General features: G+C 32.3%; 2 protein-coding genes and 1 long non-coding RNA gene across 4 annotated transcripts; 1 reads left to right on the forward strand and 2 right to left on the reverse strand.

Moving 5' to 3' along the window:
* The first annotated feature begins 214 nt into the window (after nt 1-214).
* LOC9315304 lies at nt 215-8,424 on the forward strand. Its single transcript, XR_002332968.1, has 26 exons — nt 215-282; nt 413-475; nt 572-615; nt 717-787; nt 954-1,261; nt 1,336-1,450; nt 1,601-3,584; nt 3,692-3,978; nt 4,090-4,135; nt 4,232-4,314; nt 4,636-4,674; nt 4,752-5,410; nt 5,505-5,552; nt 5,668-5,730; nt 5,881-5,922; nt 6,134-6,238; nt 6,327-6,388; nt 6,496-6,539; nt 6,687-6,749; nt 6,829-6,887; nt 6,951-7,018; nt 7,135-7,227; nt 7,322-7,420; nt 7,499-7,639; nt 7,737-7,800; nt 7,904-8,424. It is a non-coding gene; the product is annotated as an uncharacterized LOC9315304 (long non-coding RNA).
* A 695-nt stretch (nt 8,425-9,119) lies between these two features.
* Nucleotides 9,120-10,853, reverse strand: LOC9315305 (putative F-box/kelch-repeat protein At2g29780). Its single transcript, XM_021027462.1, has 2 exons — nt 9,474-10,853; nt 9,120-9,370 (listed from the first exon to the last, which is right to left on the reverse strand). Exon 1 carries the CDS (start codon nt 10,759-10,761, stop codon nt 9,508-9,510), a length of 1,254 nt encoding a protein of 417 aa, XP_020883121.1. The 5' UTR covers nt 10,762-10,853; the 3' UTR covers nt 9,120-9,370; nt 9,474-9,507.
* A 2,996-nt stretch (nt 10,854-13,849) lies between these two features.
* Nucleotides 13,850-15,965, reverse strand: LOC9317137 (EMBRYO SURROUNDING FACTOR 1-like protein 6). 2 transcript variants are annotated; one of them, XM_021029293.1, is made up of 6 exons: nt 15,717-15,964; nt 15,549-15,584; nt 15,048-15,083; nt 14,778-14,816; nt 14,497-14,532; nt 13,850-14,221 (listed from the first exon to the last, which is right to left on the reverse strand). In XM_021029293.1, the coding sequence occupies exons 1-6, from the start codon at nt 15,787-15,789 to the stop codon at nt 14,052-14,054; spliced, it is 390 nt and encodes a 129-aa protein (XP_020884952.1). In that variant the 5' UTR covers nt 15,790-15,964; the 3' UTR covers nt 13,850-14,051. The 2 variants fall into 2 exon arrangements, with proteins under 2 accessions (XP_020884952.1, XP_020884953.1); XM_021029294.1 differs by lacking the exon at nt 14,497-14,532 and having other exon boundaries at nt 15,717-15,965.
* Between the last annotated feature and the right edge of the window lie 226 nt (nt 15,966-16,191).

Consider the following 16,191-nt stretch of genomic DNA (forward strand, 5'->3'; position numbering starts at 1 on the left):
GCAAACGTGCTATATAGTTGAAAATGATTTCGTGTACATGAGGATGGTTTACAGTTTAAACCAGGTTTTCATACGAAAGAGCAAAAGTTTCAGATGCGTTTCAATATACTCATGAATGACAAGGTAATCTTGTTAAACCTTTTTCATAGTTTTAAACTCCTATTAGAACCAATGTGACTTATGTAAAACCACTTTAATATATACTTTAAGTATCAGGTGTTTCAGTTATAATCTTCCATTTATTCAGAGGATAGCTCCGACCGGGTATCAAAATCAGAAAAGGTTAGTGCTTTATAACATTGTGTGTTTTCTCATATTTAAGTTGTGTGGTTCTGTCTGTTTGATGCAGACATTGTTCCTACTTTTGTGTATAATATCCTTCTAATTGGCTTAATTGATGCATAACTTGCAGGAATAACTTTGTGTGAGCCTGTTGATTTATCTATTAAGGAGTTGATAAAGAGACTTGAAGAAGGTAAACTTTTGTAACTACTTGGTAAAGCATTTTCTAGATTCTGAACCTTGATTTATGCTGAAAATCACAGTTATTCATTTTCTCTTGTCAATGCAGTTCACGCCATAGAAAGCATAAATTCAACGTATAAATTAAATAAGGTTTGGACTGGTGTGGAAGTGCTTACATTCATTTCAACCAGACTATTACTCAAGGATAATTCTGCTGATGTGCTTGTTTCTGTTTTTCTTGCTGCGAGAAGGAATCTTTGTTCAAGTGGATTAGAAGGACCAATAGCCGTCTCATTTAGAAATCTTCCCTTCTTGAGTCATTGTAAGTATACAAATTCAAGCCATACACACACACACTATCCACTTCTTTGTTCAAATTTAATATAAGAGTCGTGTGCATTGTTTTCCCAGGGATTCATAAAACAACAACCTAAGAAAGGGACACAATATGATAATGTATTTGTCTCTGACATTTATTTGTGTCAGAGGAATTTGAAAGGAAATAACTTGACTGGGTTTGTCCCAAGATCTCCAAGGAAAAGAACAATGGCTGGTGGACTTGCACTGAGAGGTACATTTTCTTGTCAAAACCCCGGAACCATAGTTATCTTTCTTAGAGAATTTGTGTCTCTACCAGTTTCTGAAGATTGTTAATGTCCTCTATGTTTCCAGTGTGGATGAACATAACATTTGTCACCCACGTTCATGTTAGGATGGGAACAAAATCATCGTGCCAATAGTTGTAGCCACATTAATGATCGTTCTCATTTTGCCTTGGTTGTGATATGCATCATGCGTAAGTAACTAAATATATCAGCGTGTGGTTGGTTTCTACTGTATTTAGGTTCTCATGGCTGATTTGTTCTTCAGATGGCACTCAGCTGGAACTTCCGTGTCAGTCAAGGACTGGAGGCCCATTCGGAACAATGAGGTTTGATGCTGAGCAAGCTCATGGAGCCAACAGTGGTATCCACATTGCTCTTAGGTTGTTTGACCCCATCAGGGAGCAATTCCCTACTATCTCTTTTGCTGGTTGATTTGAGATCTTAAAATAGTACTAATTGGTTGATGGTGATAACTTTAGGGTTCGGATGCTAACTCTCAATGTCCTTTTGGTGTGAAATTGATCTTTCAGCTTGCTGAGGTTGTGGCTGTTGAAGTTACTGGTGGCCCTGAAATTCCTTTCTACCCTGGAAGAGAGGTTAATCATTGCTGAGAGTGTGTGTTCTGCTTTCTTTGTAGAGATGGCTGATTGATAATTTATACATTCTCTCAATCTTTGTAATACTGAAACACTGTGGGACTTGATTGTCTGTTTCTAACATGCATATCTTGCTTTCAGGACAAGCCCCAGCCACCTCCAGAGGGTCGTCTTCCTGATGCTACAAAGACTTTTGATCACTAGAGAGATGTCTTTGCTAAGCAGATGGGCTTCTCTGATAAGGACATTGTCGCTTTATCTGGTGCCCACACTCTATTTCTCCATTTCAGAGCTAACAACACTTGTGAAAAAAGGTCATACTTGTAAGCAATGACCTTCACTAATAAAGGTCATTGCTTACAAGTGAAGAGATCCTTAAGTTGCAAAGAACAAAAGGGAGGCATACAAATGTTAAGGTCAAGTCTCTTCCTCTGTCTCCTTTACAGCAATTAGACACGTCGGATAGAGGCTTTCACTATCCCGAAAATGTTTACTTCCATACCATTCTATATCTCTTACAAGACGTTTGTCTATTTTCTTTTTATCTTTGAATAAGAATTAGATAAGGTGAACTAGAGAAGATGAAGCTGACTTGCAATTTCCAGCAACTTCCAACAATGTGAGCAAGCAACCAAATGTCGACAGGGAGGATTCTGTAAGTTTGTCATTTTTTGGTTTTAATGAATTCAAATATTCGTTCTATGTTTAAGCTGCTTGTTATTAACAAATGTTCTTTGGTTTCAAGCGCTTCTTAAGTTGAAATGGATCTTTTGAAAAAAGGTTTCGAGATGAAGGATTATTTAGCTGCAAAGAAGTTTTGAAGACCATTTAGTAGCCAAAAAAGGTATGGTTAAGTAGCTCTCTCTCTCACTTATCATGTCTCTTGCAGTGTCTCAAAAACGGAGCATCAATTCATTAAAACACACTCAAACGCACAAAAAAAAAAATCAAACACACAAAAATTAGTTAAAGTCACCAAAAAAAAACGAAATTCAAACGCACAAAGAAAAAACATACCACACAACGTTCACGAAACAGAAAACATAATATAAATCCACGAAAACCGACACTTGAACGTACACAAAAAAAACACACAACGATTAATTAAAAGTTACACACAAACAAAAAAAACATAGCACACAACGTCCAAACGCAATCTTAAAAACAGAAAATAGCTTTCATAGAATTTTTGTAACAAAATGTGTGAATAATCACATCTGATGTCAAGAACTTGCTTTGTTCCCTTGTTTCTTACTTTATTATCTACTTGCATTAGTATAGCTTGTATTAACTTATTTTTTTCTTCAAGCGAAATGCAAACATGCTATATAGTTGAAAATGATTTCGTGTACATGAGGATGGTTTGCAGTTTAAACCAGATTTTTATAAGAAAGAGCAAAAGTTTCAGATGCGTTTCAATATACTCATGAATGATAAGGTAATCTTGTTAAACCATAAATGTGACTTTATATAAAATTACTTTAATATATATTTTAAGTATTCATGAATTCCAGTTATAATTTTTCCTTTATTTTGAGGATAGCTTCGACCGGTTATCAAAATTAAAGAAGGTTAGTACTTTATAGTTTTGTGTTTTTTCATAATTAAGTTGTGTGGTTATGTCTGTTTGATGTAGACATTGTTCAGTATTTGGTTTATAATATCCTTTAATTGACTTAATTGATGTGTAACTTGCAGGAACTACTTTGTGTGAGCTTGCTGATGTATCATTAAGGAATTACTTAATTGATGCTGCTGATGCAACCAAAACATATATTTTCACTTTCTTTTTTGATTCTGTTTAGGCACAACGATCAAGAGTGGGTGACAAGAGGGATGCTGTTTCTGAAATCTTCTTATCTTGCTTTCAATTAGTTTCTAGATGATGCAGGGAAAGACAAGCATGTATTTCTATCTGGTAAGAATTTTACATGTAAGTCCTTGTTTTTCATTTTCCATTGCATTGGCCTCGAACCTTGATTTATACTGAAACTCACAGTTATCCATTTTATCTTGTTAATGCAGTTCACGCAATAGAAAGCATAAAATCAACGTATAAAGTGAATAAGGTTTGGACTGGTGATCCTTTCTCTCCAATACTATTCCCTTGGGAAGGTACTTTTAATTACCATATCAAGTCCCTGTAAGTCATTCATTTCAGCCAGACAATAACTCATTTTTGTAATCTCCTTCTCTGATAATTCTGTTGATCAGCTTGTTTTTGTTTTTCTTGATGCGAGAATGAATCTTAGTTCAAGTGGGTTGCAGGGACCAATAGCCTTCTCCTTTAGAGATCTCTCCCTCGAGTTATTGTAAGTATACAAATGAGCCATACACACACTTTCCACCTCTTTTTCTTTTTGTGCAAATCTTCCCACCTCTTTATTCACAATATATATGAGTCGTGAGCGATGTTTTCCCAGGGATATCAAGGAACAACCTGAGAGGGGATTTTTTTACTGATCTAAAGTATGTGATGTTCTTTAAGGTTGAGCACATAGAGATGCTTTTCGTTTGACAGACATTTGATAATGTATTTGTCTTTGACAATTATTTGTGTCACAGGGATTTGAAAGGAAATAACTTGGATGGGTTTGTCTCAAGATCTATTAGGAAAAGAAGAAGGGCTGGCTGACTTGCACTGAGAGGTACATTTTCTTGTCAATACCCCGGAACCATAGTCATCTTGTCAATTTCCTCTCTGTTTTCAATGTGGATGAACAAATATTTGTTGTCACTCGTGTATAATTGTAGCTACACTAGTGATCATTCTCATTGTCGCATTGGTTGTGATATGCATCATGCGAAGGGAAAGAAAAAGAAGTAAAAATAGTTAGTCTTTTACATAATCTAAACGGTTAATAAAAGTCAGAACTAATTGTTGAAAGAAAGCGAGTGTTTTAGTTTCATAGTGTATTCGGGAGCTTAGACATTGTTTTATGGTTGCTAAAGTGGAAATTTCTTTGCAGGAGGAGCGAGCTTTTTTTGACAGTGCATCATCGGAACTTGTAAGTTTGTCATTTTAAAGATCTTTGGAATTCAAATATACGTTCTATGTTTAAGCTGCTTGTTATTTATTAACTAGGGTTATTTGGTTTCAAGAGCTTTCTTACGTTGAAATGAAACTTTTGACAAAGGGTTTTAAGATGAAGGATTGTTTGGCTGCAAAGAAAATCTTTCAGTAGCCAACAAAGGTATGTATAGTTAAGTAGCTCTCTTTCTCTCTCTTTCACTTATCATGTCTCTTGCACTGTCTCAAAAGTAGAACATAAATCCAGGAAAACCCACAATCAAACGCACACAAAACTAATTTAAAGTCACCGAAACACAAAACGAAATTCAAACACAAACAAAAAACATAGCACACAACGTCCAAATGCAACTTCAAGAAACAGATAACAGAACATAAATCCACGAAAACCCACACTCAAACGCAAACAAAAATTAATTAAAAGTCACCAAAACACAAAACGAAATACATAGCACACAACACCCAAACGCAACGTCAAGAAACAGAAAACAAACTTTCACAGGAAATTTTTAACAAAATGTGTGAATCACATTTGATGTCAAGAACTTGCTTTGTGACTGTATTAACTTATTTATCTTCTTCAAGTGAAATGCAATCATGCTATTTAGTTGAAAATGCTTTCGTGTACACGAGCATTGTTTGCAATTAAACCAGGTTTTCATAAGAAAGAGCAAAAGTTTCAGATACGTTTCAATATACTCATGAATGGTAAGGTAATCTTGTTAAACCTTTTTCATCATTTTAAACTCTTTTCTATTAAAAGTAATGTAATGTTATCTAAACTAATTATATGTTTTAAGTATTCAGAGGTTTCAGCTATGATCTTCCATTTATTCAGAGGATAGCTCCGACAGGGTATCCAACTTTATATATTGCGTTTTTTCCTCACAATTAAGTTGACATTGTTCTTTTGTTCATTATTTTTTGTTTAATGTCCTTTTAATTGGCTTAATTGATGTGTAACTTGCAGAAATAACTTTGTGTGAGTCTGATGATGTATCTATTAAGGAGTTAATAAAGAGACTTAAAGAAGGTAAGCTTTTGTAACGAATTGGTAAAGCATTACAACTATTTTCAGACTAAAAACTACAATGCACTTGCGGTTTAGTTTGTGCAAGAAAAAAATAATGAGTAAAGATCCAACCAAAGCATATATTTTCACTTCCTTTTTGCTTCTATTTAGGCACACCGAGCAAGAGTGGGGGACAAGAGGGATGTTTTAAAGGTGAGAAAAATAATCAGGAGACAACTGAGATCTTCTTAGCTTGCCTTTAATTAGTTTCTGAATGTGCTACATGTTTAGGTCCAAAGTCCTGGCGTTGAGAATTTGATGATGATATATATAATAAACTTGCAAATATTTGCATTATACATTTCTATCTGGTAAGAATTTACAGTCCCCAAGTCACTATAAGTCCTTGTTTTTCATTTTCCAGATTGGGTATGAATTCAGTGGAGGCCAATGCAATGGAAAAGCTCCGACGTTTTCTTTGGATAGAGTCATGTTCTGTTCCCAGGGTGCTACGAAATTTTGTGACCAGGTACTTGTTTTATAGATTGGCTTTTTAAGGATTCCTGTTTCACTGATCAAGTTTTTCTGACAGAATCTCTTTTCGTTTTATTTCCTAGCTTGCTTTCAGAAACTTGACGATGCAGAAAAAGAGAAGCATGTATTTTATCATTTCTATCTGGTAAGAGTTTTACATGTAAGTCCTTGTTTTCCATTTTTCATTGCATTGGCCTCGAACCTTGATTTATATTGAAACTCACAGTAATCCATTTTCTCTTGTTAATGCAGTTCACGCCATAGAAAACATAAAATCAACGTATAAAGTGAATAAGGTTTGGACTGGTGATCTTTGCTCTCAAAGACTATTCCCTTGGGAATTACCAAATCAAGTCCAAACAATAACTCATTTTTGTAATAATTTCCCTCAAGGATAATTCTGCTGATGAGCTTGTTTTTCTTGATGCGAGAATGAATCTTAGTTCAAGTGGGTTACAAGGACCAATAGCCGTCTCATTTAGAAATCTCTCCTTTCTTGAGTCATTGTAAGTATACAAATTCAAGCCATACTGTCCACCTCTTTATTCACATTAAATATAAGAGTCGTGTGCATTGTTTTCCCAGAGATTCATAAAACAACAACCTAAGAAGGGAATTTCTGGCTGATTCTGAAGTTCTTTAAGGTTGAGCACATAGAGAGGCTATTTTGATAATGTATTTCTCTCTGACATTTGTTTCTGTCACAGGAATTTGAATGGGTTTGTCCCAAGATCTCATAGGAAAAGAACAATGGCTAGGGGACTTGCACTGAGAGGTACATTTTCTTGTCAAAACCCCGGAACCATAGTCATCTTCTTAAGACAATATGTGTCTCTACCATTTTCTGAAGCTTGTTAATTTCCTCTCTGTTTCCAATGTGGATGAACAAAGCATTTGTCAACCACGTTCAGATTCGTCGTGCCAATAGTTGTAGCCACAATAGAGATCATTCTCATTGTCGCCTTGGTTGTCATATGCATCATGGTAAGGGAAACAAATTAAGTAAGCACATTTGGTCTTTTACATAATTAATGGTTGATAAAAGTCAGAATTAATGCTGAAAGAAAATGAGTGTTAGTTTCCTAGTGTATTCAGGACCACTTCTGCCTTCGGGAAAGAGAAGGTTCACATGTAGCATTACAAACAACTATAAAAGTGATCGGTTACGGAGGGTTTGGTAAGAACAGCAAAAACATTAGAAACCAGATAAGAGAAGACATTGTTTTATGGTTGCTAAAGTGTAAAATGTTTGCAGGCAGAGCTTCTTTTGACAGTGCATCTACGAAACTTAGCTTGGTTTATTGGATATTGCGATGATGGTAGCAGTATGGCTCTCATCTGCGAGTACATGGCCAATGGCAACTTCCAACACTCATTTTTGAGTATTTATTGTAAGGTAATTTGACTTCACGGTTTGTATTTCTTACCTGCTTTTTAGTCGTTATAAGTTTCAACGGATGTGAAATTTATTTGTCGTTTGAAACTTTGTCCAGGTTAAAATTTATAAATATGAATGAGAGAAGCAAGTAAGCAACCTCTTCTGGGAATTTTGGTTTAGTAAGTTTTATTTCTTTGGCTATAATTTGGTTGTATTAATTTTATCTGTGCATTATATCTTGCTCAAACTCAAAGTACATAACAAAATGTTTTCTTTTTTTAGGAGCATCAAAGAATTTCAATTTGGAGATGACTTGGTGTAGCCAAGAACAAGCGGCTCTTGGATGGTGTAACTGAGTTACGGTAACTATCTTTTACCTCTCATAAAAAAAAAACACAAACCCACGAAAACATAAAACACACAAAACAAAAAATCCACGTGCACACAAAAATGCAATAAAAAGTGCAAAAACAAACTTCACGTTCACGAATCACGACCACATAAACTCCACAGCTTCACGATCACATAAACTCCACAACTTCCACGTTTACGAATCACGATTACATAAACTCCACAACTTCACGATCACATAGAGTTTTGCTTCCTCTGACAATTTCAATTTTGATTTTTTCAAAATGACTTGTATAATTTTAACTCAATTCTTCTTGTTTTAATATTCTTTTCCCAATGTATTTTGAGCGTCGGTGATGTAAGTTGTAAAGCTTCTGGTTATCAGTTGTATTTTTTTTTTGTGCAAACAGCTTCTTGTTATCAGTTATTACATTTTTAAGTTGTTTTTTTTATTTCACTTGCTATAGAATTTGTAATTAGGATATCCTTGTTCTTGTTTTTCATATTCTTTTTGCAATGTAATTTTTGAGCATCGAATTTGTAAAGTTTCTTGTTATCAGTTATTACATTGGTTTTTTTTCTTAAGAATTCGTAATTTAAATATTTTACTTACATGTAATTATAAATAAAACAATCTGAGTTTAGTTATTCATCTTCTTGTCACCAAAGAGTTGAATTATTCATGTTCATGTTTTTTCGTAATATCAAAAGATTCGGGATCCCTCTAAAAGTTTTTCGATATTTAGGAAAAACTCAACGCTCAAAATTCTGGGCCATTTTGTAAATACAAAAAGATTTGGACTCCTTCCAAAAGGTATTAGATATTTCCAGTAAATATCGAAAGATTCAATAAATGGTAATATGGTATGAGGTGTTTTGGTAAATAACAAAATATCTGGGTATTAAAAAAAACTGAGTTACTTTGGTAAATAACAAAAGATCTAAGTTTTTTTATAAACAACATAAAATATGGGTAACTAATATACAAGAGATTACTTGTGAATGACAATTATATATCTTCGTTTATATATCTTTGTTGAAATGACAATTATATATCTTTGTTGAAATAACAGATGCAATTATATATCTTCGTTTACCAAAAAAAAAAAAATGATAAATAATTGTCATTTCAACAAGCACCAGAAGATAGCTAAACCAAAGATGCATTTCAACAAGTCTCGTAAGAGTTTTAGTACAAAAGAGTGGCCGACTCTACACAAACACAAGAGGCTAATTCTGAAAGAGTATTCACATTTTTGCACAAAGGTAAAGAAAGATGATTTACTCTATAAGGTGTCAGATATATATATAACAGCTTCTGCACCACTTTTTTCTTCATATTTGCTCTGAAATCAACAAGCTGCTCAAAATAGTAGATGTAATCAAAAGATCCTTCACCTGCAAGTATCATGAAAATGAAACTAAGACTTGATACTCAAGAAACCGTCTCAACATAATAATATCATCATCAATAGTCCATACTCGTCAATTATTAACATACCTTCCACTGCAAGAAACAACCAACCCACAGATCATCAGAACGTAACAGAGCGGCAAAGATCAATATAAGCCGCGTTCATGGATCTAAGCACACGCTCCATTGAATCGATCTTCCCCCAAATCTGACCTCTTTCACGTTTTTCCAACGCGATCTCTACACACCAAATCTCTACACACCAAATACCTTTATCCGAGTTATCAGTAGTACCCAAAACCATCAACTTCCCACCAACATTCGCCATTTTACAATTGAAGTAATTCAGATTAGGCAAACCATGTAAACCCATCACAGGAGTCCAAAACATTCCATTTGGATCATACACCTGTATCCGACGTTGAACACACCATGGATCCAAACTATACAACAAATCCTCAATCACACAACACGGCTTGCTCCAATAAGACATCAACTTAGTTTCAGGCTCCCATGACTCCCATGTACCATCATTGGGATCATAAACCAAACCACGCAGATCATCCAAAATGTAAATCTTGTTTTGCATCACAACAGATGTCACAAACCCTCCTCCTGGCAAACTAGACTTCCAAGGGGATGGATCAGGAACAGTACTCCAAGTCCCATTCTCTACATCGAACACTTCGATCCAATCCTCATACCGCTTCTCGCAACCTCCGATGACATAAATCTTTCCGTCAATTACTTCTGCGACTGCACGGTAACGAGCCCTATGCATAGTTGGGAGATAGTTACACGTATGGACTCTACAGTCGATGACAAACACAGTCTTTACATGGTTAAATGGGCCTATCATTCCACCGATCACATACATCTTGTAGCCGATTGTGACCACAGCAGAACCAGGATTCATAGGAGGAAGTGAACCGATTTGGCTCAGTCTTAATGGGATGTTTCTTGGAATGTTTTGGTTGAGAATGAACCAGGTCGGGAAACCATGAGAAGGGAATCCGATCAAAGCGTAAAGAATCGGTTCGGTTAGGTTGAGACTCAAGCGTCTGTGGTGGAGTTCCGGCGAAGAGATTACGCGACGAAAGGCTTTAGAGAGGAGAGATAGCGACGGGTAGTGACATCTTCGGATGAGTGCGACGGTTCTTCTGATGAGTGCTTGTGGGATTCGTCGAGGTATCGGAGGAAGATTCTCTGCTTCTTCTTCTTGATGATCGTCTTCTTGATCTTCATCTTTCGGTTTCTCGTTTTGATTCTCTTCTTCTTCTTCTTCTTCTTTAGGGTTCTTGTGGAGTTCTTCGGATTTCTTGTTTGGTACGCCACCGTTAGAGCCGTCGTCGGAAGTTTCAGAGATTATAGCCATCGTCGTGTGACGTCAGCAGGAACGAATTAACGGAAAGCGAGACTAATCAGATTTTTGAAAGAAGCAGTTACGTTGTGTATTTATAATGAAACCATAATGAGTAAATAAATACTCTGCTTCTTTCACAAACTTTTCAGAAACTTCGTTTAAAAAGATAATTTGTGTTAATTTTCTTAAATCTTGAATTAATATATATCTCATTTATTTATTTTTTCTTCACTTACACTTTTATTACAAAAGGCACTAATCTAACGGAAATATACTATTGTACTAGGATATGACCCGCGGTACACCGCGGGTTAATTATTTGATTTTTTTATTTTTATAAATTGATGAATTTATTGTATATAATATTTTTTGTTGTATACCGCGGGTCACATGCGTTATATCTAAAATAAAAAATTTTAAGTTGTATTTGTTTTGTTTAGTGTTTAAGATTGTATAATTGTATTTTGATTTGTTATTTATAGGATTTCACCTGTGGTATATTGTCTCGTATTAATATTGACCCAAACCCGTCCAACCATATAATCTAAAATGAAATTAAACATCATTTTGTTATTTTTTTAATAACACTTTTATTTAAATGTCATATAATTCGAGTTAATTTGAAAGTTGCTTTCAAATAGTTTCCATGTATATTTTTAAATTAGTGTGTGTTTTTGGACCAACCCGTAAAAACAATTTATAATTGTATCTTAAAATACTAATTAAGATTTCACCCGTGATATACTGTCCCATTTTAGATAATTGTAAAAATTAAAGAAAGATCCGAATGACTCAATTTCGGGTCTGAATAAAATAACGACATGATTAAATGCTCAATTTGTTCTTAAAAATGTTAATATAGATTACACACATATTTTTATTCATCGATTGAGTAATATATGTCCGTTTTAAAAAATTTGAATTGTAACATATGCAGAAAAAAAAAAACTAAAATTTACTAACTATTTATATATTTTATAATAATTTAAAATAATATAAATATAAGATCAAATAAAAGTGAAATAAGAATCAATATTTATGTTTAAATTAGGTAGAGAGGTTTTAGGAAATTAGTGCAAATTTGTTATATTAGCATTAAATCATCATATTTGATTTCTTTATCTATAAAAATCGTGGAAAATATACCATAAATAAAGCGTTTAAATATAGTAATTAGTTGAGAAAGTATATATATTTTAGATTTTATTAATTATTTTCGTTTTTTAATTTTGCCAAAATTTAAGGAAAGATCCGATTGAAGATTTCCGGGTCAAAATTAAACAAATTTGACCCGATTTGGGTACCCCAAAAACTGCTGCAAAAATGTATAGTAGATAGTTTCTCCAAAAAATAATGGTAAAAGAAATTCAGCCTAAAAACTGCATGTGATTTTTTTTTTTTTTTCGGAAACCATATCAGCAATTTTTTTATTTTTTTCTCAAATTAACACTGGTTTATAACCTTAAATAAAATAAACCGATGGACGAAGAATTTGTAATAATTGAGTCAAATGTCTCTCAAGTCTCAGCTTTGTGATCTCTTTACTTAGAAACCCTAATTTGTCTCTCAAATGGCGTACACAAATGTTGAATTCAATAGCTTTGTTCGTCCTAGCTAGGCACTGAAAACAAAACTAGATTGAGATAGCATTTTCCTGATTGTAGTTTATGAAAAAAAAAACGTAACAATAAAATTTAATGGTCTAGGGGATTAACTAAAGATTTGATTTTGCCTTAGTTATGGAATTTGATTTTTAGAAAGCAGGGATTTTGCTGATTAATAAAATAAAATTTATTGAAATTGTTTAACGTGATAAATGTATCCCGTATGTCAAAAATAAATATAGTGCATGTAAATTGTTTACCATAGACGTTGTGGAATTGTATGTAACTAGATTTTAACCCGCGGTACACCGCGGGGCTATATTTTCTTAAAAAAATCAAAATGTAATTTGTTTGATAGATTATTTTGATTGTTAATTTTAGGATTTCACCCGTGGTATACTATCTTTTATAAATATCAACCCAAACCTGTCCCATCATATTACCCGTCCCGTGAAATTAAACATCATTTAGTTATTTTTCTTTTTAATAATACTTTTATTTAAAAGCTATATAATTCAAGTCAATTTAAAAATTTCTTTTAAATGGTTCCCATAAGATATATATACATATATATTAAATTTGTATAGAGTTGAAATAATATTAATATTACAAACTTTTTATATAATTTAAATATTATAAATATTTTTAAAAATATGCAATATATATTTTTTGTTATTGAAGAAGAGGATATTATGTGTAAGAAATGTAGAAAATAAGAGTTTAATATTTTTACTATGGAGTCGCAAGAAAAATCTTTTATTTCTATACATGTTATTCGTTTATTAATAATAAAAGAAAACAAATCCTTTAAATTAGATATTAACTAAAATAAACGCACCATAATTACTTATTAAGTAACAACCAATAAATTTCACCAAAAAATAGGTAACAACCAATAAATTCTAAACGCAGTAATTAAAGAATGAGATATTAAAAAAAAATATCAAATAAGATATAAGAATCTTAAAATAATTGAATATCTAAATAATTTAATTGTTAGTGTCGATTTTAATGCCTTCATTAATGTGGATTTTTTTTTTTACAGAGAAATATTTCCTAAAGATTATCACATTAATGACTCAGAAAATTAAGGAAGATATGAATTTATGATTCTCGAAATCGTGTTGGTAATATCTTTAATTAATATTTTTCAAATTTAAATAATTAATGCCAATGGCATTCATCCGTAAATACATTCCAACTCCAGGATTTATTTGCTAAAAGATCCAAAAATGTATATATAGATCATTGTAACTAAACTTTTGTTCGTCGTAATAATTATCCGATCCCAATTAAAAAAATATAAATGACATATGTTTTAAATCTTAATCTATAAACTATTTTCCAGTTTTGCCAAATATAAAGTTCCTAAAATGTCGTCAAAGACCCAAAAGAAAATGTCAAAGTCCCAACTACAACGAGATATTTGCGAAGAAATTGTTAAATAAACTTTGTTCAGTTATTTTCCTAAATATTACTTTTAAAGACTACTATAATACAAGTATGATATTATCATTAGTTTTTACAAAACATATTACTCAAAATAAATTTATAATTTTTAAAAAACTTAATAGCAAGTTACAATTACTTAAACTTTCAATGGCACTAAAGAAAATTACGATAAGCATAATTATATTGTATATATTTACTTTAGGTAAACTTGTAGTTGTATTCTTCGTATAAGGTCGTTAAGTTAACTTAAGCCGGTTGGCGCATGCAGACAGACACACACTTATATAAATTACGATAACACCTCCTACGATCATTGAAACAGCAATAACACACTTCTTCTCTGTGTTTTGGACATTTGTCAAGATGGCACACTGATGAACCTAATTTGTTATTTTCAAGACCTTGTCCGTTTGCACCTATAAGAAAAATATTATTGGTTAAAAAAATGAAGAATTAAAACCAAAATTAAAAAGAAGAATACCATTATAACAATATGATTACAATGGTGATGATTGTAAACGATGAATAAGCGATTCCTTATATATGCATAATTTCATAAACATACATTTTGTAGAGGAATAATAGAGATTACGATGATGCAAAGGATCATAACAAAATGTGATGATGACATTCTTTATATATATATTTGTTAATTCTTTGTTTGCTATATGATGATTGAAATATTCCGAACCTGATTTGTTCGCGTCAAGACCTTGTGCATTTGCAGCTATAAGAAAAAGATTAGAAGTTAAAAAAAAAGAGAAGAAATTTATTTATGACAACATGATTACAATGGTGATGATTGTAAACGAAGAAAAAGCCTTTAATTTCATATATTCTTGGAGAGGAACGAGAAAATTACGATGATGCAAATTATAACAAAATGTGATGATGATATTGTTGTGATATTCGTTTTTTTTTTTTTTTAAAAAAATTCTTTGCTTGTTATTTGATAGTTGAAATCCGAATTACCTGACTTGTTGGCGTCAAAATGTTGTGTTTTGTTTCCAGCTATATAAAAAAAAATAGAAGTTAATAACTGATATGGAGGATTTTATATATAACAATATGATTACAACTGGTGACTGATTGTAAACAATGAAAAGGCAATTATTTATATATATGCATTTTATAAACATAACGAGAGAAATTACGATCATGCAAAGGATAACAAAATGTGATGATGACATTGTTGTTTTTTTGGTTAATGTTTTGTTTGTTTTTGATGGTTAAAATCCGAACCTGATTTGTTTGCGTCAACAGCTTGTGCGTTTGAAGCTATAAGAAAAAAAAATAGAATTAAAAAAATGAATTTTATTAATAACAATATGATTACAACGGTTATTCATAAACATACAAGAATTCTTGTAGAGGAATGAGAAATGGTTGCATATGGATGAAAAATTGGAAAAATTGAGTTGAAAAAAAAAAGGTTGAATAGTATTCAACTCATTCCTCTGCGAAATAGGAGATGAACAAGTTGAACAAATTTTCTTTATAATTAGTTCATTTTTCCAATTTTTTGAATTGAATGGGTTGAACCATTGTTTCAACATATTCATCTCAAATGGTAAAAAATTAGATGAATGCTCATTCAACTCTTTAATTTTAGGCAACCATTTGCACCAAAATCAGTATGATGCAAAGGATAACAAAATGTGATGATGATATTGTTGTGATATTCTGTTTTTTTTTTTTCATTTTTTTTATTTGTTTGCGATTTGATAGAGTTGAAATCCACACCTGACTTGTTCGCGGCAGGATGTTGTGTGTTTCCAGCTATAAGGGAAAAAAAAATTAGAAGTTAATAATTGATCTGGAGAATATTATATATATAACAATATGGTGATGACTGATTGTAACCAACGAAAAAGCGATTAATTATATATATGCATAAATTCATAGACGTACATCCATCTAGAGGAACCAGAGAAATTACGATGATGCAAAGGATAGCAAAATGTGATGATGACATTCTTGTCATATTCTTCTAAAAACCAGAAAATTTGTGTTTTTTTTTTTTGGTTTTTTTTTTTTTTTTTTTTTTTGGGGGTTATTTGATGGTTGAAAACCTAAAATCCTTAGATACAGTTTGTTTTTATAGATAAGTTGTATGTAATTATTAGTGCATGTCTCCGTATGGTGATCCGTAAAAAACTGTTAAGTTAAGTGTTTTTACTAGTCGTAGTTCTTTCCTATTCCTTAGTAAATTAGTGATATTGTTGTTGTTTAATTAAAATGACAATTATAAATACTTTGCAAAAAATGTTGGAAACTATTATGAACCCTATAACAAAATATGTATATTAACTCACATGTTTTGACAACAACAAAAATATATGTCAAGATCACGTATATATGATACTATGATCAAATATGTATGAAG

The sequence above is a fragment of the Arabidopsis lyrata genome, assembly GCF_000004255.2.
Source record: "Arabidopsis lyrata subsp. lyrata unplaced genomic scaffold ARALYscaffold_4, whole genome shotgun sequence".
Taxonomy (NCBI): domain Eukaryota; kingdom Viridiplantae; phylum Streptophyta; class Magnoliopsida; order Brassicales; family Brassicaceae; genus Arabidopsis; species Arabidopsis lyrata.

Excerpts from the sequence above, each read along its gene's own strand:
- LOC9315305 (XM_021027462.1), bottom strand. The coding sequence starts at position 10,761 with ATGGCTATAATCTCTGAAACTTCCGACGACGGCTCTAACGGTGGCGTA.
- LOC9317137 (XM_021029293.1), bottom strand. The coding sequence starts at position 15,789 with ATGACAAGAATGTCATCATCACATTTTGCTATCCTTTGCATCATCGTA. Across the intron at positions 15,084-15,548 it reads TCCTGCCGCGAACAAGTCAG|CTTCAAACGCACAAGCTGTT; the intron begins GTGTGGATTTCA and ends TTTTTCTTATAG. Across the intron at positions 14,817-15,047 it reads TGTTGACGCAAACAAATCAG|CTGGAAACAAAACACAACAT; the intron begins GTTCGGATTTTA and ends TTTTTTATATAG.